We start from the raw sequence: 22,571 nt of genomic DNA on the forward strand, positions 1-22,571 counted from the left end.
TGTATATTGGCATAATTTTACAAATAGGTAAAGATCAATTCGATGTATTTTTCAAAATAAAACTTTTTCTCATTATAAGGAAAGATTTGAGGATATTTAGAAGATATATATTAAACACATTTAAGATATACCTTAATAGATATTGAGAAACCACCAGAAAATCATTTCCTTGTAAAAATTTCTGTATTCCCTTACTTCTTTGTTACAAATAACATTTTTAAATGTGTACTTTTCTATACAGAAAATATTTTAGTCATCTTATTAATACTTTTATATTTACATTGCCTTTTAAAAATAGTGTTAGAAGAGAATGCTGCAATTTGAACTATATATCTAAGATTAAAAAATAAACAACTCAAGTATACTAGTCTAATGAGAAATGACACTTTCACTACATTGAAAGGTCATAGAATAGAATAGAATATTTTTGCTTTATGTACACTATTTATACATTTAGAGGCATAGCAATATTATATTTTGACACATTTATATAGTACTGATTAAGCATTTGAAGTCACGATCTGTGAAATAAGTAGAAACAGTGCACACTTCCTTCTAATGTTAAAAATAAAAGAACATAACAGAAATGTTTGTTTTTCTTTTCTGAAGTTTTTGTGATTTTTTTAAAAGATTATTAGGGAAAAAGGGCTATAACAAATACAGGTCTAAGTTGTTTCAGCAGAAATTTATAGCTCAGAACAATTCACAAAATGGTAAGATATGCTGCTCAATTCATTATTCTATCAATATAATTTCTCATCTACTTTACAAAAAACAAGTTTACTCAAAATATATTTCATCATTATAACAGCCATTCACTTTTTACTGTTTTATATTCTGCTCTTTCATTCTCTTATGTTCCACTTTCTGTAACAGAGCTCATTACCAAGGTGATAGGGGACTAGTTTCAAAGGCAACATGAGTCACAAAAATATCAAGCCAGTGGTTTCCTCCAGGACATTCATATATTTTTTGTGTTAGAAAGAAAATTTTTCCTTGGGCACAGTGATATCACTCCTGAGAAACCAATTACTTTCCAAATATCTGCAATACTATTTTTGACATAACTAACTTATGTCACGTAGGAAAGGATACTACTGCTATGTGGTACATAATTTTAACTCATAAAGTTTCTCTACCGTAAACAGAACACTGACTTTTAAGTTTGACTAATTAGTAATTAATAACAGGATTTTTTTTCAAGTCATTTTTTGCATTGGCTATCCATAGCCTGGCATTTTATTTTTGTGTTGCAATGTTTATCCACAGTTCTTGAGTTTACCTTAGACATCCAAAACAACAAGGGACATTTTTAAACAATCTATAATATTCTTCTTGGATCTAAATAAAGAAGAAAAGGAAAAAAATTATTAAACATAATAACATAGATAACACCACATTATTTTAAAGTCACATTACATTATTGTATATCTTTTTTAAAATTATTATTTTGCTCTTATTTTTGTCAGGCTCTAGTGAATAAAGGCTAAATTTGTCTCTGTCTATTTTCTTATCAACAGCTCGATATTCTGTTGTATTTTTTGTTTTATTTCATTTTGTTTTTGGCCACTCCCATCATTATTGAGGGCTTTATTCTGGGTCTATGCTCAAGAGTTACTCCTAGCTAGGGTCAGGGAAACACATGTGGTGCCAGGGAGTGAACAAGGGTTGGCTGTGTGCAAGGCAAGGACCCTACCCATTTCACTATCTCTTAGACCTCTATATGCTGGTTTCTATTACTTAAAATGCATGGTATTTAAGCAATAAAGTCACGAGTCAAAAGTCTATGAAAACAAAAATTTTTATTAGTCTAGTACTACCCATGGCATATTCAACATGCCAAAAACAGTAACAAGTCTCACAATGGAGACGTTACTGCTGCTTGTGTGAGCAAATCGATAAACAACAGGATGACAGAGCTACAGTAATTGATGCTTAATGAATACATCATAGATTTGACCAAAGGAAAATTTATTTACCTTCCTAGATAAAACACACAAGAATAAGAAAATGAACATCCCCTGGAAGGCATTGCTGACTGTGAAGAGGTAAGCTGTCACCACTGATGCATGCACAACATGAAGTATTCCAAAGATCCAGGTAGTCCCAAGAAGGAACAGGAGAGCAAGGGCCCCTCTGGCACAAGATCTAGAACATATATGAAAGGGTTTAATTAAGAAAACTATGCCTACTTCACAAACACCAAATTTCTCAACTGACAAATGACTTTTTTTGTATGACTAAGAAATCTTCTAAAAATGACAAATTCTTCTATAGTTGTATGGAATAGTCTTTAGTGTATGATCCTGTAGTATGGTAAGAATATAGTCCCCAAATCAAGGAAGCATAATTTAAATGTGATATTTTTTCACGAAATTCCCTTAATTTTTTTTTATCTGGCATAGTGAAGTATATTTGATTTCAAATCTTATATGGCAAATTTCCCTAAGGTAAGACAGATTTGTTAGCAGATATGTTACCTGCTCTCAAGAAAGATTAAACCACAAGAATTTGGGTAAGAACAAGTGAGGCATCAAAGTAGGCTTCTACTTTTCTTTCAAATTTAGTGGGAGAGAAAACGTGATAAAAATAAATTTTTTCTTCTGTGGTACAGTTACCTCAATACAAACTCATGTTAGAATATTGACTTTTGAATAACTAAAGCTATCTGCATATAAACGTGCATCCATTTTCAATTTATTGTCAGTTGATTTCGCTGCATCACTATATCACTGTCATCCCGTTGTTCATTGATTTGCTCGAGTGGGCTCCAGTAATGTCTTCATTTGTCCCTGTCCCATGCTAGTATAGCCCAATGGCGTCTGCTCGCTCCAGGAACATGAAGAGCACATTGTTGTTACTGTTTTTGGCATATCAAATACATCATGGGTAGCTTGCCAGGCTCTGCCGTGCAGATAAAAAGATAAATAAAAAATGAAAATAAAAATAAAGAGGTTGTGCAGCCGCATTTGCCATGCGCTCTATGAAAAACTGCACAGCTCTCTTTAGGGAGCTTTGTTTTACAGTCTCTGGATCTTGGCCTTTGATGAGATTACATAGCGCCGGGGGAGTTTTTGGGTGTGACTGCGAAGCTACTGGAAAATGGAGGACCTGGTTGGAGGAGGCCCAGTTCTGATTGAGCAGGCTTGAAGATCTCAGTCACCGGTCCCGCATACCTGGGTTCTTCTGTCGATTCCTTCATAGGTGAGGCTCATCCGAGCATGTGGAGAGTGGCCTTGAGCATAGCTGTGGCTGGGTTCTGGAGGTTTTCGGCTATCAGTTGCTTTAGGTGAAATAATATTCAATCCTGCTCATGTTAACTGATAATGGTGCCTTTAAAATTAGGTAACTAATGACTATTTTCTTATTCATTCTTCAGTGAATTATTCTGGACTACAGAAGATGTTTCAGCAGTATACCTCGGAATATGAGTAATTTTCAATTTTCTTAAAACCAGCACACTGCATGAAACTATGGATGGTGATAGAAGAAAGTAATCAAACATTTGCTAAATCCTAAATATAAATCTTATGCAGGGTCTTGAAGTTATAGTGTATGCCTAAACAACCCCTGGGTCAGTTATTTCTAATGTTCCCTGTAGTCCAGTTCAGTTTTTCCTGAAGAAATCATTTTCCTGGTCTCCATAAATCAGTTTTAAAGAGAGGATTTTTGTACAAAACTCATGGCAGCATGTGGACTATGAATAAGAAAGTTTTAATAAGCTCTGAGATATGTTTTTCAAAAGATAATCACTAAAACCCACTTCCATCTTAAAATACTATTATCACCTTTTCCTTCAAAAAAGAGTGTTGGAATGCTTTCTTTACTAATCATTTAACCTTAGTTATTAGTTTATTAAAGGTATGAAATATTATCTTAGAAGATGTTTTAAGCATCATGGAAAGAATGTGAAAGTTTTATAAATAACCCTTCCAAAATTGATTTGCACTGTTATTAAATCTTTCACTTAGGAAAATGGATTGAAAAAAACATTTACCTTATGTTCTCGTAGCAACTAACTTCTGGTTTCAACCCTGCTGTGTGACGAAAAACTTTGTATATGATAAATCCAAATGCCAAGAGATTAACCTGAGGAAATAACACCAAAAAGAAACAATTTTTATGTAAATTAGATATATACAAAGGATATACAATGACTAAATATTTTAAGTAGGATAGAAAGCAGGAAGTCATGACATTGTTATGTATACTACAAAGTAAAAATCATGTAGGCAAATAAGTCCATGGTTCATTTTTACAATATCAGTGAAAAATTTTAGTGCAGAATTGTAGTTAGTACATTTTGTGACATCTGATCATTTAAACTATTCAAAAATTTTAGATGTCACAAACATACGTATAGGTTTGATTATTATCATCTAGTTCCAATAATATATATTATATATATGTGTGTGTGTATGTAAAAAGAAATTTAGTATGATGGTTTTAGAAATATTTAAAAGATGATTTTTTGCTTATTTGATGTATATTGCTTTTTTGACAAGCATTAGTTATAATTTTTATAATCATTATAATATTTAAACTGGAAAAAAGAAATGGAAAAGAAATTCAACAACTCAGCCAAACCATTCATTGTCTACAGATAGAAAGTATGTTTTTCTTTCATCTGGTACACTTGGCTGTTTCTATGAATGAATGTTGAGATGGTCCTCATTTAGACTTAACTTCAGAAACTTACAAATTATCAGTATCTTCAATGTTAAGAAGGATTTATCATCCTATTATTTCTATTTACTAATCCATATTAGTAATTAGTATTGGGCAAAGCAGAATACACAAACTTTTTACCTCTTTTATGGTAACAAATTATAAAAAGTTTTTCTTAACTTTATTTGGATCTTCAGGAAACTTTAAATCATCTTTTCAGTGGCAAATGACTAAATAATTTTATTTTAAATGTACCTGTATTTTAATGTATTTTAAATACACTTTAATGAATAAGTAATTCAGAAAGGCTGAATCATAGAGAACAATGAGAGAAATAACCTCCAATGAGGTGAATGGAGTAGGCGGAAGTGGATATTACTTAAGATTTTATCACAAATGCAAAAGACTTTAATTTACCCTCTCTCACCAAGAAATCATATGCACCATCACCCTTTTTCTCAAGGAATTTATAGGTTTGTGATTACCAGTCAACAAGTAAATATAACTGTATTCAGAATTGCCCATGCAGCTGAGAGAGGAATAAAAGAAGACAGATGATAACTCAGTAAAGATTTCTAAGCCTGTCTTCAATAGTCAGTAAAGTCAAAGGAGGGAAACACAGGATAAAAGGTTAGATTTCTCACTGTACTATCTACATACACTAATTTCCTGGATGATAAGACTAAGTGATTTAAAATACTGCTCATAGGGTCTATCTGATTTCTATACTTGGAAATCAAATGGATGTCTTGCATAAAAAACATCGTAAGTCAAAATGCTAATTTTCACAGTCTATTTTTGCTGAGTTCTTCCCACCTCAAAATTTTTTTTATTAAGTACTCATTCATCAGTTTAGTAGACCAATTTAAATAATCATTAGCAAATGTTTCACCTCTACAAGATATATTCAGTAGATGAGCAATGCTTTCAGTCTTCACAACTTCTTCCCTAAAATGGGGCAATGTTATGACTTTCTTAGGCTATTAAAGAAGCTTCCTAGTTGGTATTCTAGCTTCTTTAGAGACTTCATGATGCAATATTCCCAAACAGTTAATTGGATCCATGAAATCATGTAAATCAGAACTTTTCTGTATCCAGAACCATCCAGTTGGCTTTCATAACAGCGTTAAACTTGAACACTCTAGGACCTAATGATAGGCAAAGCTAGTTCCTCAAATCCTAATCCTCCATCCTTGATCACTTCAGAGTACTGACATTGGATCTCCTAGCATTCTTCCAGCACACCAAGTATGCCTTTGGGTTGTCGTGCTCTTAGGTATCCCCAAAGCTCCTTTTCCCATTACCTTTGTTTAAGTATTGCTTCTCTACACTGCCCCTCCTGTAAAATCACATTAAATGCTAAATGCCAAATGCTAAACTTAGACCTGAGTTCAGTTCTATAGAAATGTTGAGAATGATTGTCTTCTTTAACATTTCGGATGTGCCAACGTGTTCTATTCTTTCCTTATTTAAAAGAAAATTGATGAAAACTCTCCTGGAGCAAACTTTAGTTAAATTTCTATAAGCTACCTTTTTAGCAAGATTTCAAAGTCTTCAGTTTCTGTGTCAATCTTTGCAAGGAGGAGTTCTGATTGAGTGAAAATTCTGCTTAGAAAAAAATTCTCTTACCACTGGGTACCTGATCATTCTTAATATCTAATCAAATTCTTCATGCCACACCTTGATATCTGATCACACTGAGCCTTTCATCAAGAATCCTTGAGAAAATATTGGCAAGTGATTCCACTCCTGAAATCTCAATCATTTCCTGACCACTGCTGCCCTTTTTACCTATAATCTGTTCCATGGCTCCATATTCTCAGTCATCTTTACTATATCTAAAGTTGAGTGAGATACTTCTCAGCTTCTCTGATGGTCTCTAAACCTATCACTATAACAGTGAGTGAAATCTTGTTAGTCATGTTAATAAGTATTAGAGTGATTCTGTTTTTAAGTAAACTCAAAGCCAAATTAGTCATTTGAAATAATGAAAAAAAAAACACCTGTTTACTTTTTAAACACAACTTGTATTCTATATTTTGTTAAAAACAACTTTAAATTCCTTTATAAAAAATTATTTAAAATACAAAGAAATAAATCAGCATCACCTAAAATAATTTAAAAGCACTTTTTTTTTTTTTTTTTTGCTTAAAGGTCTCACAATGGTGCCCGATCAAGCAAATCGATGAGCAACGGGATTACAGTGACAGTGACAGTACTTTTTTTTTGTTGAATGAATTTTTTTTTAATTTATTTATTTTTAATTAGTGAACCACCATGAGGGTACAGTTACAGATTTATACACTTTTGTGCTTATGCTTCCCTCATACAAAGTTCGGGAACCCATCCCTTCACCAGTGCCCATTCTCCACCACCAGTAAACCCAGCATCCCTCCCACCCTCCCCAATCCCATCTCCCCCCACCCTACCCTGCCACTGTGGCAGGGCATCCCCTTCTGTTCTCTCTCTCTAATTAGCTGTTGAGGTTTGCAATAAAGGTGTTGAGTGGCCACTGTGCTCAGTCTCTAGCCCTCATTCAGCCCACAACTCCCTTCCCCCACATGGCCTTCGACTACATTATAGTTGGTGATCCCTTCTCTGAGTTGCCCTTTCCCCAGAATGCGAGGTCAGTCTCCAAGCCATGGAGTCAACCTCCTGGTACTTATTTCTACAATTCTTGGGTGTTAGTACTTAAAGGTGGAAGTTAAGCCAAAATGATGCCTCTTACATGTACAGAAAAGTATCTTTGATGAGAAAAAGTTTTCTATACTGTTATATGAACCATCTGAGGTCAGATTAAATAGAAATTCAAGACATTATTCTGGTAATAATAGTTTGCAATTATTACAGAGGTAACAAAGTTGGAAATAGATTAAAAAATCTATATTTTAGATTAAATAGTAGAAAAAACGTTATTATGTGCTTAATAAGCAATAGTTGCTTTAGTGATAACAGACTTGAATTTCTAATTCTTTTAAAAATTAATATCAACCTTAATTAAGAAAATGGTGTTTCTTAACTAATTTACACTTTTGCTAATTAGTGTTTGTGTGTGCTGATTCTATCACCTGTGGGTCCATTTTTATTCATCTCTGAATATTAGTGTAACAAACACACAGGGGCTAATTAGTGGCTGGCAGATGAGCAAAGTCATTCATTATGATTTTTTGTTTTATACACTTTTAGGTTGTCAACTAGCAAAATATAACTTGCTGATACTTAAAGATTTGACAAGAAAAAAATCATTAGTGAGAAGTATCAGAACTCTGTAGTTCATAGCTATGCTTTACAATACGAATAGAATAAAATAGCCAAGTAGAAAAAAATGTAAATTTTTACAAATTTTTACATTTTTTTAAAATTTAAATTTTTACAAATTTAAATCTTAAAAAGGGTAGTACTTTAGATTTAATATTTTCTTTTAGCTTTATCTTAGATGTCTTTTTCTTTATATTATCATTTCCTAACTTTATTAATGCATGATGTTGCTTCAAATTTTAGCACACACATTCTGTTTTATGATGGGATATGTTAACATTTTTAAGGGCTTTTTAGTTTCAAAAAAGAAAAATTTTATATATGAGTTAGTGAAATAGAACAAATTCTGAAAGATTTAGACCTAGAGGTGTATTCAACCCAAAGGCTTAAAATTCAGACTTCAAGTAGAAGCATCCGAGCCAGTCATTTTTCCTTTCTTACTCTTTTATTCAATAATTGATGAAGTCATCTATATGCTGATTTCAGATCTCACTGAAAAGAATGAGAAATTTTCTCTTACAGAACTTTTAGATCTATGCTTTAATTTTTAATATATATCAAAGAGAATCTAGTCATTAAAAATTGTGTCATGATCACAACTGCTATGCCCTTTTAAATAGTTTAATTTATTACCTTTAAATTAATTATCCTGTGACAAATCTGGTTTGGCCATGAACAATAGGTGGGTTCCAACTGGCTTACCCATAGGTTAATACAGTGACTTATTTGTCCTTAATTCTAAACATTGCAGAGATGATGAGGTAATTTTCAATTCAAATTTTAAAAGAAAAGCTATAGCCTACTAGATTGAACAATATTTTCACTAACTAGCTCAGAATCAAGTATTCAGTTTCATTTTCTGTCTGATTTCCAAGAAATGTTTCTCAGCTTGAATTATTCCTCTAACTGCCTTTTAACCACATGACATATCAGAAAAATTTGGGTATGTGGTAAGTAGAATAGTTTTTCCTTCCATAAAAAGCATTCATACCTCCATTCCTATGACTTGTGAATATGGCAACTGTGATTTTGTAGTCAGAATTAAGATAGTGAACTTCCAAAAAAGGTAGTAATACTGGTATCCTTAAAAATGAAAAAGGGAACAGTAGAGATTTGGCAGCAATATGTGGCAGAAGAGAATAGAGATGAAACTGATGCGGAAGAGAGAATTCAACACAGAAGGACTCCAGTCAGGAAATGTAGATGTCTGCAAATTGAAATCGACCCCAATCTATCAGCTATTAATGGAAACTATTGCATAGAACTAAATTTGACTAATGAAATAGCTTGGAATCTACGTTTTAGTATACATGTTTTACATTCTTAGTGAGAAGTTTATCACATAAAAACTTGTTTAGTGTTTATAGGTTTCACCTGAATGTTTTTAAAATAAAAAGATTAATACAAATGACAACAAATATAAACCTCTTTTTAAGTGACAAATGCATGTTGTCCTTTCAAGTACTTGACATTTTAGTTTGTACAAAGCCTACTTTCATAGACTCTTCTGACAGATTTGCCTGGTTTAGTGTATATAACTCCAGGTATATATCCAGCTATAAACTTTTATTTCTAGATATATAAAAAGTAAAGTTTTAGTGTGAGTACGTCTCAAATAATATTTGGCACATACTTAAACATAATTTATTGATATAAGTATGATTTAAATTAAGTGTGCAATTGTATTATGTATGGTAGCATAGGGAAACATTTTTAGAAGTTCTGTAAGTTGCCAGGTTTCTTCCAGTCCAAAAAGAACCACTGTGGATCTAGAATACAGGAAAAAGCTTTTGATGATCTAACAAATGGAAATGGAAATTTCCCTCCAATGGAAATGTAGTGAAATAGCTTAGAATAAGAGTTCTGAAAGCATGAGCTTATATCTAAACTCAGGATAATCCTAGGTAAAATGCATAAACTTCCTAACTTAGTTTCAATTTATTTAAATTATAGACATAGTGGTGGGCTAGAGCAATAGCACAGTGGGTAGGGCATTTGCCTTGCACGAGGTCAACCCAGTAAGCTATGGAGAGGATCCTTGCCCGCACGACAGAGCCTGGCAAGCTACTAGTAACGTATTTGATATGCCAAAAACAGTAACAACAAGTATCACTTGGAGACGTTACTGGTGCCCACCTGAGCAAATCGATGAGCAACAGGATAGACAGTGATAGTGGTGACTTTTATTAATTTACAGGTGAATTATAAACTACTGAGTAAAGGCCGTGCTCTGAAACTGAAAAACTTACACTGAATTTTCCCACATGCAGATTTCTCTTAATTGCAAGGAATTTTGACATTTTTCTTTTTGTTACTAGATATGACTCTGAAAGTAGATATGAAACAAAATTCAAAATGAGCCACTCAGGACATTCTCTCAGGATGAATGAGTTATATACTCCTAAGAATATTGAAGGGAAGAAAGGAATGTGATAAAAACTGAGAGGAAGGGGCTGAAGCGATAGCATAGCGGGTAGGGTGTTTGCCTTACATGCGGCTGACCCGGGTTCGATTCCCAGAATCCCATATGGTCCCCTGAGCACCGCCAGGAGTGATTCTTGAGTGCAGAGCCAGGAGTATCCCCTGTATATCGCCAAGTGTGACCCAAAAAGCAAAAAACAAAACAAACAAACAAACAAACAAAAAATTGAAAGGAAAACTTACACATTTCCAATGCCTGAAACAAGTGTTATTCAAATGGTAGTAGAGGCTGATAGAAAGGAGAGTTCAGGCTTGTTACAGACTAGGTAAAGGCCTTTTATTAAGATCAGAGGATAGTGATATGTGTCAGAATGATTATAAGAGTTGCAGTCCTCTTGGTCAAGTTTAAAGATCTTTAGGAATTTAGTAAGTAGAAGTTTAAGTCTTTATCTGTTCACTATAAAAGAATTGATGCAATTTTCTGTAGAGTGACCTTTTGAAGGTATTTCTTTAAAAAGTTATAAAGAAAAGAAAATGTATAGATATTTAGCACTGTCACTGTCACTGTCATCCGTTGTTCATTGACTTTGCTCGAGTGGACATCAGTAACGTCTCCATTGTGAAAATTGTTGTTACTGTTTTTGGCATATTGAATACACCACGGGTAGCTTGCCAGGCTCTCCCATGTGGGCTGGATACTCTAGGTAGCTTGCAGGGCTCTCTGAGAGGGATGGAGGAATTGAACCCGGGTCAGCTGCATGCAAGGCAAACACCCTACCCGCTGTGCTATGGCTCCAGTCTATAGATATTTAAAAATAGTTAATTCAAATTTATAATTACTAGTGTGAAAAGTTTTCAGGGCTCTGTCTCTTAATAGCTACATTTTTTTCTTTTATTAAAAAATCCTTTCTCCCTTCTTTTCTCTCTCTGTTCTTTCCCCCCTTCCCTCTCTCATTCTTCCCCCTCCCTCTCCCCTTCCTTACTAGCTCCCTCCCTCTCTACCTTTCTTCCTTCTTTACTCACTCCCTCCTCACTCCCTCCCTCCTCCATCTCCCCTTCCTCTCTTCCTCCCTCCCTCCTTCCCTCTTCCCGCCCTACTTCCCTCTTCCCTCCCTCCCCCCTCCCTCCCTCCCTTCCTTCCTTCCTTCCTTCCTTCCTTCCTTCCTTCCTTCCTTCCTTCCTTCCTTCCTTCCTTCCTTCCTTCCTTCCTTCCTTCCTCCCTCCCTCCCTCCCTCCCCCCTTCCTCCCTCCCTCCCTCCCTCCCTCCCTTCCTTCCTTCCTTCCTTCCTTCCTTCCTTCCTTCCTTCCTTCCTTCCTTCCTTCCTTCCTTCCTTCGTTCCTTCCTTCCTTCCTTCCTTCCTTCCCCTGCCACACCCAGTGAGTTCAGGTCTTACTCCTGGCTCTGTGCTCTGATGGTGCTTTAGGACCCATTTACAATGTCAGGCTCCCTTGCCTGGGATTGGTTGCAGGCAAGGTAATTACCTTACAACCCTATGCTATCTCTCCACTACCTCCCCATAATATTCCTTTTCAATATATATGTATATTGAAATATATATTTATATTTAACATTTCTCCCTGGAAAACTATATTAAAAAAGATTAACTTCATCTTGTCTAGTTGTTTCTCAGCATGAATGATATCAACATATTTTTATATATAATATTTATAAACTTGTGTACTTAAAAAATTAAATTTTTTAAGTCCTAAAGAAATTATCTGTGAGGTCAGTTTATGTAAGACTTTTATACTCATGTATGATAATACATTGAAAAATCTGAATGCATTAAATGTGCTTTTCAAACTCCACTTTTAAAAACTCTAGTTATCTTTTGTTTCAAGAAGGTCAGAATAATATTAAATAGTAGCTAAATATTTCAGGCACTGAAATGATTATTAATACTTATTACAGAATATAGTTAAATAAACATGTCAGTTTTTATATAGCTTTATTAACATTTTCATTTCTTTCAAGAATGGGAAATTTGTGAAATTAAAAATACAGTATGAATTTATAAGATCAGTATACATAGACCTAATACAAATGATAAGGATTATATAATAAATTCATTTGTGAGTAGATTTTATTTTATTTTATATTGAGCAGATTTTAATATGTTTTCTTACTCAAAGGGAATTAAGAGATTACGTACCTAGAACATAGGAGTCTACTATAAAAACTGGGTGAAATTATAAGCAAATATAAGAAGAGAACAGAAGTAACGAAAACAAAAACACTAACTTTTTAGTTGTGATTTGTATTCAAATTAAAGCTCTTATTTTTAAGGAAAGTGTCTCATTTGGATATACCCTAATTATTATTTGTCTTGGGAAAATTTATTCTTTATTATTGAGTATGTGGGTTAAAAATAAATTTCTACTTAAAAGTGATATTGTTTTCAATGCACTAGGCTTTTGTTCTTAAATTCAATTCTTTGAACAAGTAGTATTGATTATTGAACATTAAAAGTATAAGACAAATCATCTTTTAGCAGATTGCTCTTTACAGACTTAGAACCCTCTTGTATAGCTTAATATTTCAAAACATAAATAATTTTTTCATGTATAGTTCTAATATTAACATTCTAAATATGATTTCTGTCAGGTCACCAGCTCATACTTTAGGATTCTAAGGCATTCTTAATGTTAATGAATTTACACCTGAGGAAGCACTTTCATTTGATCAAGCAGTAAATGCTGCTACTCAAACATCTAAGTAGTTAATAATTATCAGAGTAGATTGAAAACCATGAATCTTCCTTTGAAAAAAAACCCAGCTAGGGTTAGAAAATCAACCAAAGCTAAACTAAGCCCTTTCTTAATGTGCATGTAGTTCTTATTTTTATATTATGGTCTTAATGAGCCATGACCCACAGTGTCATTCATAACAACAAAGCAAATACCATTTTCCATTTTAATATACACTCTATATTGGCCAAACAGACTGTCCCTTGCATACAAGATTCTGCTGCATAAATCATGGTTTTAAAATTGATCTTTCAATTTAATTTTTAGCACAGAAGCAAAAGATAAGGGAGTCCTAAGATTACACAACTATTATTATGAAGTTTCCTTTCTAACTTATTTTTGGGTGGGTGAGGGGCAGTTTGGACCCTGGCCACCTGTGATCATGAGTTAGTAATGGCTCTGTGCTCAGTCATCACTCTTAGCAGTGCTTGGGGGAATAATATGTAGTGCCAGGAATCAAATAAGGGTTGATTACAGCCATGATCTTATCTTCTGTGTTATCTCTCCAGCCCTAACATTTTTAACTTTTAATGGGGGTTGCTTTTCCTAAAACATATTTTTGTTTTCTATAATTCTTTTTGTGTAGGGTAGGCATGGTTATTGTTATGTTACAAATTAGGAATCCAGGGCACAAATCAGTCATGCAGCTTAGGAGAGGTCACATATTGTTTTGTCTTGCCTCATTTATGATTGCAGTCTTTATTAAAATACACTGGCAACTACCAAAAACTTAGTACACAGATCTATGTTTTGGACTGACTAAAAAGAAAAGGAGCACATCTTTACACAAAGTTTCTTCATTCATAGATGCAATGATAATGTGATTATGGAAAATCACATTGCCATTTACATGGGCCCAAAGGTATGCATCACAGTGGCACAGGAAGGGAAAAGTAAGGCTCTTCCTAGTGAAGGCTGTGTTCCTCCAAAGGTCAAGGTCTCTGAAATGTGTCACTTTTCCTTGGATCCTCTCTCCAGTCTTTTACTGACCTATTGCTGGCCCATTATCTGTAAGATCCATGAGAAATGTCAGGCTGGAACCGTTAGTGACTATTTTCCATTTATTTCACTTTAAAGAGATCTATTCTGGGACTGCAAAGTTTTACTGATGGTTCGATGTACAACGATATAGCAATAACTTGCCATTATTAGGAAAGGAAATCGGGACTAAGAACAGTAATGAATTTACTTTATGTCCACAATTATTTAAAAAATTAGTGTTGTTTTTTTAAAAGATAGTAGAAATTTTAATTTTCTATTTTAGAGTAAAACAAAGTTTTAGAGGAGAGGCCTTCTCTATATTTTAGGTGGCCTGATTCTTTGGCTAAATGGAATGATTATCATTGTGAAACTGTATAGAAGATATACTGGTTCATTAATTCCTCACTGGACATGTGGTGGTGTTCATTTAGTCTTTTGGGAAAGTCTGAGGATATGTTTTTAGATAAGATCATCTAAAATCCGTGGACCTTAAGATGAAATAATCTGAAGTTATCTTTTCCCTTACATAAGCAAATGTAAGAAACAACTCAGGGAAAACACTACATTTTTTGCTTTAGACAAATATACTCTATTTTTTTCTCTTCTCAGTATAATTTCTAGTGCACATATTTTCATCTAAAGTACAAGATACAAAAAACCTTTCACTTATATACAACACTATCAGTAGCTGGACAGATAGTACAGTGGATAAGGCCTTGCATGTGCTGACCGTAGTTCAAATCCCCGATGTTGGATCCAAGCACTACCAGGAGTGATTTCCAAAGACAGTTTTGACTTAGTTTTAAGTCAGGCTAGACTTACAGCTTATTTTGCCCCCATATCCTCCAATAAGCAAAACGAAAAACAAACAAACTTCTCAGAGCATGGCACTAGGTACAGAAGGAATTAGTAAAATTAGAAGGTCTGAAAGTATCTTTATTAAAAAAAACTGTATCCTTGCCCTCTGCCCAGATAAGATTCAGAGCTGCCGCGCACAAAACGGACCCTCTGCTCCTAAAGACAAGGATCTGAGAGGTCTTCTAAACCATTTTGGCACCCAGAGCGGCTTCTTACAGAAATGCATCTAGACTGTGAACTGAGCTAAAATATCAGAAATCCAAAACCGCGTGAGCTCATAGAGTCTTCATTCTCAGCAATGAAATTAAATTATTAAATGATGCCTTTTCATCAGGCCTGATTGTTGGGGGAAAATCCCAAACAATAATAGTGAGTTCTCTATTGAAATGTTGAATGTATTCAAAGTATAGAGAGAATAAAGTGAAGATTATTAGCTACTTTGGTGGGGGGTGGGTGGAGGTGGGGTATATTGGGGTTCTTGGAGGTGAAACATGTGCACTGGTGAAGGGATGTGGGTTTAATCATTATATGACTGAGACTTAAACCTGAAAGCTTTGTATTTTTTTCATGGCGATTCAATAAAATAAAAATTTAAAAAAAACCTGTATCCTTATCAGGTCAACACATGAAAATACTAGAAAGGGACAATATTTAATCTGTATTCACATGTAGGTTATATATATTGGGAATAGAAGGAATTAAATTAGGAATGATTTAGTTTGCACATATTCAATAATTTCTTTTTATAATGCTGAATTTTAGCTTGAGAATTTAGAGTTTTCTGAGATGGTCAGAAATATACTCTGTTAAGGCATTTCATTTTATCCACATTAGTGAAAAATAAACTATATGCCTGGGATATAGCATGATATCAGAGCACTTATCATGCATGTGTGAGCCCCTACGTTCAATTCCTGACATTCCCACCACAAATAAATAAGATAATAAACCTTAATGAATAATTTTTGCTTTTACTTCATGTCTTTTTCAATACTACAGCTTCCTTGAGAACATAAAAATACATGGTAAAACAGCAGAATTAAAAAAAGTCCAAAATGATAGTTTTCTTATGCTCAAAACACATGGTGCAATTTTTAACAAAATATTGTCACAACTTCTCTGACAATTCATTCCATTCTAGTGTCTTGTCAGACCACCCAGATTCATTGACAGACTATTATATCCAAAATGGCTTTCAAAACTTATAGCACTTAGAAATGCTCTCGAGACACATAAAAATGTCTTTATTTATGTAACACCTGCCAAAGTTGTAGGCTTGGAAAAACTTTCAATACAAACTAAAAGATTCTCTTTCTTGCTAAAATAGGACTATCAGTATATAACTTGTCTGTTCTTAGGAAATAGTGTATTATTTTCTCTTTCATTACAATTTAGTTTTAAGATTACTACTATTGACTGTACATAAAATGACAAAACTATAAAGATGATAGTCTAATTTTCAATAATCATTGATAAAAGATTAGATAATGTAAACATTGAAATGCTATATTATCAGCTTTTGGCACATTATCAGTATTGAAGCATGCTTACTTACTACTGATAAGTGTATGGTGCTTTTAGATGTCATGCAGGAATACATGCCCCCAAGAGAATCAAATATGCTGTGAAGATCAATATCTTTCTTAAGAGTGACAAAATGTATGCAAAGTGTTGATAAATTTACTGTAAAGTGCTAAAATTTTTTTTTCCCCAGAGTAATGCCTCAGTACTAAAAAAATTAAGTTCTCCTAAATCATCATTTTTTAGATTCTAATAACCTTTTTAAATATACGTACAAGAATGATTAAGCATGCTGGTCCTATAAAACTCCAAATAAAGTTGTTTTCTGTGCTAAGCCAACACCTGAAATGAAAATAACAGATAAAATCTATCAATATGCTTGTGTGCACTTTAAAAAGAGGCCACACGTTCAATCATAAAGTATATTCAGAATTTCATCTTAAATACTTTGGAGATCAGATCACTTACACTTTAGTGGTGCCATAATATCTATAACCCAAGGCTGCTGAAAATCCAACCACCACAGCTGGGCTGAGATAGCCAAAGATATAAAAATTTTTGTGCAAAAATCCCTTGTTGTAGATGACTCCCACGACAATGAGGTAGAGGTGGATGCCTTCAATGCACATCCATGCAAAGGCAGCCAAAAAGAAGTAATGCAACAGCCCAGCAATGATTGAACAGAAGAGCTAGAAGGAAAAGAGAAAGTAGTGAATTACTGACTTTAACATTAATACAATATCAAATGCCAACTTTCTATATGAAATATTTCACTTTATGTAATGATGGATTACACAAAAATATTGCTATCAGACTTTAAAGATGTACTGCCTATATCAGACTAAAAAGAATTATGTTTAGTTATTTTGAAACATATACCCTGACTGTGACAGGACTAAAGTTGATGTTTTTGTCTAGAGATTTATATATTTCAGACACTTATATAATATATATATTGCACACTAGTTACAAGTAAACCTGATATTTTAGTGAATATATTATGATACAAACTGCTATTTCAGAGTTGTCTTTATTTTGTTCATGCTTAAAGAACAAAAATTAATGCAAATATTGTGTAAGAAAAGGATAATAAACATTCCAAGTGACAAATATTGAATTTAAAAAATAGATATGTGATGCTGTATTTAAAAAAAATCTGAAATAAGATCAACAAATGGGACTACATTAAACTAAAAAGCTTCTGCACCGCAAAAGATACAGTGACCAGAATACAAAGACTACCTACAGAAGGGGAAAGGATATTTACACAATACCCATCAGATAAGGGGTTAATATCAATGGTATATAAAGCACTGGTTGAACTCTACAAGAAGAAAACATCCAACCCCATCAAAAAATGGGGCAAAGAAATGAACAGAAACTTTACCAAGGAAGAGATATGAATGGCCAAAAGGCACATGAAAAAGTGCTCTACATCACTAATCGTCAGAGAGATGCAGATCAAAACAACCACGAGATACCACCTCACACCACAGAGACTAGCACACAGCCAAAAGAACAAAAGCAACCGCTGTTGGAGAGGATGTGGGGAGAAAGGGACCCTTCTACACTGCTGGTGGGAATGCCGGCTAGTTCAGCCCTTTTGGAAAACAATATGGACGATTCTCAAAAAACTAGAGGTTGAGCTCCTATTTGACCCAGCAATACCACTGCTGGGAATATATCCTAGAAAAGCCAAAAAGTATAGTCGAAGTGACATATGCACTTATATGTTCACCGCAGCACTGTTTACAATAGCCAGAATCTGGAAAAAACCCGAATGCCCTAGAATGGATGACTGGTTGAGGAAACTTTGGTACATCTATACAATGGAATACTATGCAGCTGTTAGAAAAGATGAGTCATGACGTTTGCATATAAATGGATCAACATGGAAAGTATCATGCTAAGTGAAATGAGTCAGAAAGAGAGAGACAGACATAGAAAGATTGCACTCATCTGTGGAATATAGAATAATAGACTATAAGACTAACGCCCAAGAATAGTAGAAATAAGTACCAGGAGGTTGACTCCATGGCTTGGAGGCTGGTCTCTCATTCTGGGTAACTCAGGGAAGGGACCACCAAGTAAAATGTGGTCGGAGGTCATGTGGGAGAAGGGTGATGCGGGCCGAATACAGACTAGAGACTGAACACAATGGCCACTCAACACCTTTATTGCAAACCACAACACCTAATCAGAGAGAGAACAAAAGGGAATACCCTGCCATAGTGGCAGGGTGGGGTGGGGGGAGACGGGACTGGGGAGGGGGGAAGGGATGTTGGGTTTACTAGTGGTGGAGAATGGGCACTGGTGAAGGGATGGGTTATCGAACTTTGTATGGGGGAAACATGAGCACAAAGATGAATGGATCTATAACTGTACCCTCATGATGACTCTCTAATTAAAAATAAACTAATAAAAAAATAAAAAAAAATCTGAAATAGAATGATTTTATAAAAACACTACCAGGTAAATCTAGAAGTATTTAAGTTAAAGGCTATTATGGTTATGTCCTTTATATTCAGAACTGAAGTAAGGTTTATTTAAAAAAGATAATAAATGATCTTATGTTCTGTACTAATGAAACTAATACTATAGGTGAAGAGATAGCATAATGATATAATACACAAAAACATATTACACTTATTAAAATGGAGCATAATCCAAAAACAAAGAGATCACCAACTACAATATGTTGAAGAGTACTATATAAGGTTGAGAAATTGAGAAGCATTAGTAATTAAATTTTGGTAACCATGTAATTGAGAAAGATATTTGAAATCAACTTGAAAATGAAAAAAAATAGATAACAGAGAAGTTTTTTTTTAAATCAATATAGGGACTAAATACTCAGAGGCTAAAGTGTTTAAGGTGTTTGTGTTGCATAAAAGTGAACCCTTATTTGGTCCCTGACTCCACCTATGGTCTCTTGAGCACCAGCAGTAGTGATCCCTGAGCACAGAACATAGATGCCAAAAAATAAATAAACAAACACTATAAGATTAAAAGAGGTTTAAAAGGTGAGGTTGAAAATGGTACATAATTGAAGAGGAAATAAGCTTTACAGCTTCTGGCAGGTTTATAAAATTAAAGGTGTGATGAAAATCATTACAAAGCAAACACACCCTCAGAGTTTATAGTCTAATGTGTGCTAGTTAAAATATATCCTTCGCAGCATCTATTTTAGATAAAAACCTTAATATCCTATAATAAATTTCAGTCCTTGAAATACTTATAATAAGAAAGAAAATACGAAAACAATTAAATGTTTTGTGGCCTTGAAATGTACTTCAATCTCCAACTGCACAGAGGGCAGAGACCCAGGGTTTTAGCTGACTCAATAAGAAACCATTGTTGGATTCTGTTTCACACAGGCTTCTACCAGCCAAACACTGAACATGGTGGGCTCACAAACACATTTCTCTGTCCTTAACTGATGAGATTTTTCTGCCATGTGACTTGGGCTCAGGTAATTCTTAAAGTCTCGGGCACTTCTTCACAATCATGCTGAATTTTCCTCATAACCATACTATGTAAAACCCTTTATTCTTCCTTCACTGGAGGTCATATTTTAACTAGCACACATTAGACTATAAACTCTGAGGGTGTGTTTGCTTTCATTGTCTGATAACTCTCTGTCTCTCTCTTCCTATTTATCTCTTGCAAGCATTTCACTTAATAAATTTATTGCGCATTTAATCTGACTTTAATTTCTGTTTCTAAGAGGACCCAGACTAATTCAATATGTAAATCATTTTATAAGACCCTTGATCAATAAATGGTAGGAGACTGGTGGTTAGGGAAGTAGTAAGTGAAGACAATTTATCATATTTCAGTCTATGTATCTTAGCTGCTTTTACATGCAGTCCCTGCAATAAGATAAACTTTTATTTCCCATTCTCTTTCTTTGTTTTCAATTATCTTCATCAAATGACAAAATATAACTGTCACTGTCATCCTGTTGCTCATCGATTTGTTCGAGTGGGCACCAGTAACGTCTCTCATTGAGAGACTTATTGTTACTGTTTTTGGCATATCCAATACGCACGGGTAGCTTGCCAGGCTCTGCCTCTCGGGCTGGATACTCTCGGTAGCTTGCCGGACTCTCCGAGAGGGGCGAAGGAATCGAACTCAGGTTGGCCTTGTGAAAGGCGAATGCCCAACCACTGTGCTATCGCTCCAGCCCGACAAAATATAACAGAAAAGTTAATTTCTTCTTTCACTGCAATTTTTATTTGTCCTACTGAGGCACATTCATTAATTAGTGGAATTGATAAGTGGACTAGTATTATCCTGTTTAAAAGGTTAGCCTAAGAACAAAATGCCTAGTATTTTGCCCAATTAGTCCTTAATTGTAATTTATATCTCTGCAATACTCACAAGTATGTTTGTCAGAGTACAAATTTATTCAATAAAATAATGAAAAGAGAAATTTACATACCTTGTTTGTATTTGTATTGATCCCCACAAGAAAAACAAGTTCAGCAAGGAAGAGGCTACAACACAAATTCTTGTGAATTGTTGTCCTGGTGCTCTGAATTTCACTGAAGAACCAGAAGGTAAAAATGCATATGGCAAGGCAAATTAGTGAAATAATTATTCCTAGTTGAGTGATCCTTGTAAGAATATTATAATCTTTAATACCCTAAGGGGAAATAATAATAAAGTTGTTAAGAAAATAACTTGGTAACTTTTCAGAGAAGCTAAAATATATAATGAACTTCTTTTCTGGAGAATCATTAATCAAACTGTTCATAAAATGTGAAAATACAAGTATGAATTTAGATTAGAATATTTTGTACTTTTAAAAATGCTCAATACTCAAAGAAATCTGATATAAATCATGTAGTGCTATAATAGGTAATTAGGGACTTTTCTGGGTGTAGTTTATATTACTAGTATATGGTTTAACCATATTATCATCAGTTTCATGATATCTGAAAGGCAATTCATTATTGTAATGTGAAAATGGTTAATTAAAAGAGATTTATCAGTAGTAAGAAAAAGTCTTATTTCTATGCAGTAATTTATCTAAAACACATTAAACAAGGTATTAGGAATACTGAATATGTGGAATATAGAAATAGCATCATTAAAATGGGAATGGTTGGTGTTAATCTAACCAGGTGAAAAAATTTAAATATATAACACAGAGCTATGATGACACATTTAAAACAATATCAGCATTGTGACTGACACTATGGTCAGATTAATTTGTTCACTCACGTGTTCTAATAATATGAGTAAATAAACCTATAATCTAAAGAAGATTATGATATGATCATAAAATAAATTGTATAATGTAAGAGCAAGATATTATAGTATGAGATACACATGAAATTATTTATTGTAGAGAGATATATTATGTCTAAAAATCTTTTTCCCCCTCTTTGGGCCACACCCATCAGTGTTCTTAGCTCTATATTGAGGAGTCACTCCTGGCGGTGCTTGCGGGGGGGGCCATATGTGATGCCTAGGATTAAACCTAGACTGGTCATGGGTAAAACTGATGGCTTTACCCACTGCATTAGCTTTCAGGATCCAAGCCTGAAAATCTTGAGGTTGTTTGTACATTATTCAAAAGGATATTAATATTATTGAGTAGGTATAAAATATCAATAGTTTATTTGGTCATAATGAAATTAATACAAAGTAAGGTCCTTAAGGTCTATGATACATTAAAATACTTAAAGCAATATTAAAAACTTAGAGTCTGGGTTCATAGAGATAGCTCAAAGGAATGGAGCATACGCTGGAGCCTGGTTATCCTGACATTTCATAGTCCCCTGATCACTCCAGGAGTAATAACTCCTGAACTGTATCTAGGTGATACCCCAGAACAAACAATCATTTATGTACAATAAAACAAAACAAGTAGCAACAAAAGCTTATGTATGCAAGGCATAGGTATACAACCTACTAGATACTACAAACTAAATAAGTCCTAGGATTAGTAACCTAAAATAATCAAAAATCTAAAATAGCTATATAATATAAAGCAAGAAGTACAAAAACAAAGACAGAAAAAGATATACTGGTATTTTATCAATGAATGAAATAAGCTATTGACATCTTCTAAGGAAAATGTATAAAAGTTTCATTATTCTGTTGAA

General features: G+C 33.9%; 1 protein-coding gene across 1 annotated transcript in view; it reads right to left on the reverse strand.

The window, feature by feature from the left end:
• The window catches only part of ADGRL4 (adhesion G protein-coupled receptor L4), an 85,747-nt gene continuing 63,176 nt past the window's right edge, over positions 1-22,571 (reverse strand). Inside the window, exons 11-16 of the mRNA XM_055139503.1 lie at positions 20,900-21,103; positions 16,924-17,144; positions 16,731-16,797; positions 3,998-4,089; positions 1,980-2,148; positions 1-1,341 (exon numbers count right to left, since the gene is read on the reverse strand). Coding sequence (XP_054995478.1) covers positions 1,279-1,341; positions 1,980-2,148; positions 3,998-4,089; positions 16,731-16,797; positions 16,924-17,144; positions 20,900-21,103 — 816 coding nt within the window. The 3' untranslated portion in view covers positions 1-1,278. The remainder of the gene's footprint in view (positions 1,342-1,979; positions 2,149-3,997; positions 4,090-16,730; positions 16,798-16,923; positions 17,145-20,899; positions 21,104-22,571) is intronic.

This window comes from Sorex araneus, chromosome 5, assembly GCF_027595985.1.
Source record: "Sorex araneus isolate mSorAra2 chromosome 5, mSorAra2.pri, whole genome shotgun sequence".
Lineage (NCBI taxonomy): Eukaryota > Metazoa > Chordata > Mammalia > Eulipotyphla > Soricidae > Sorex > Sorex araneus.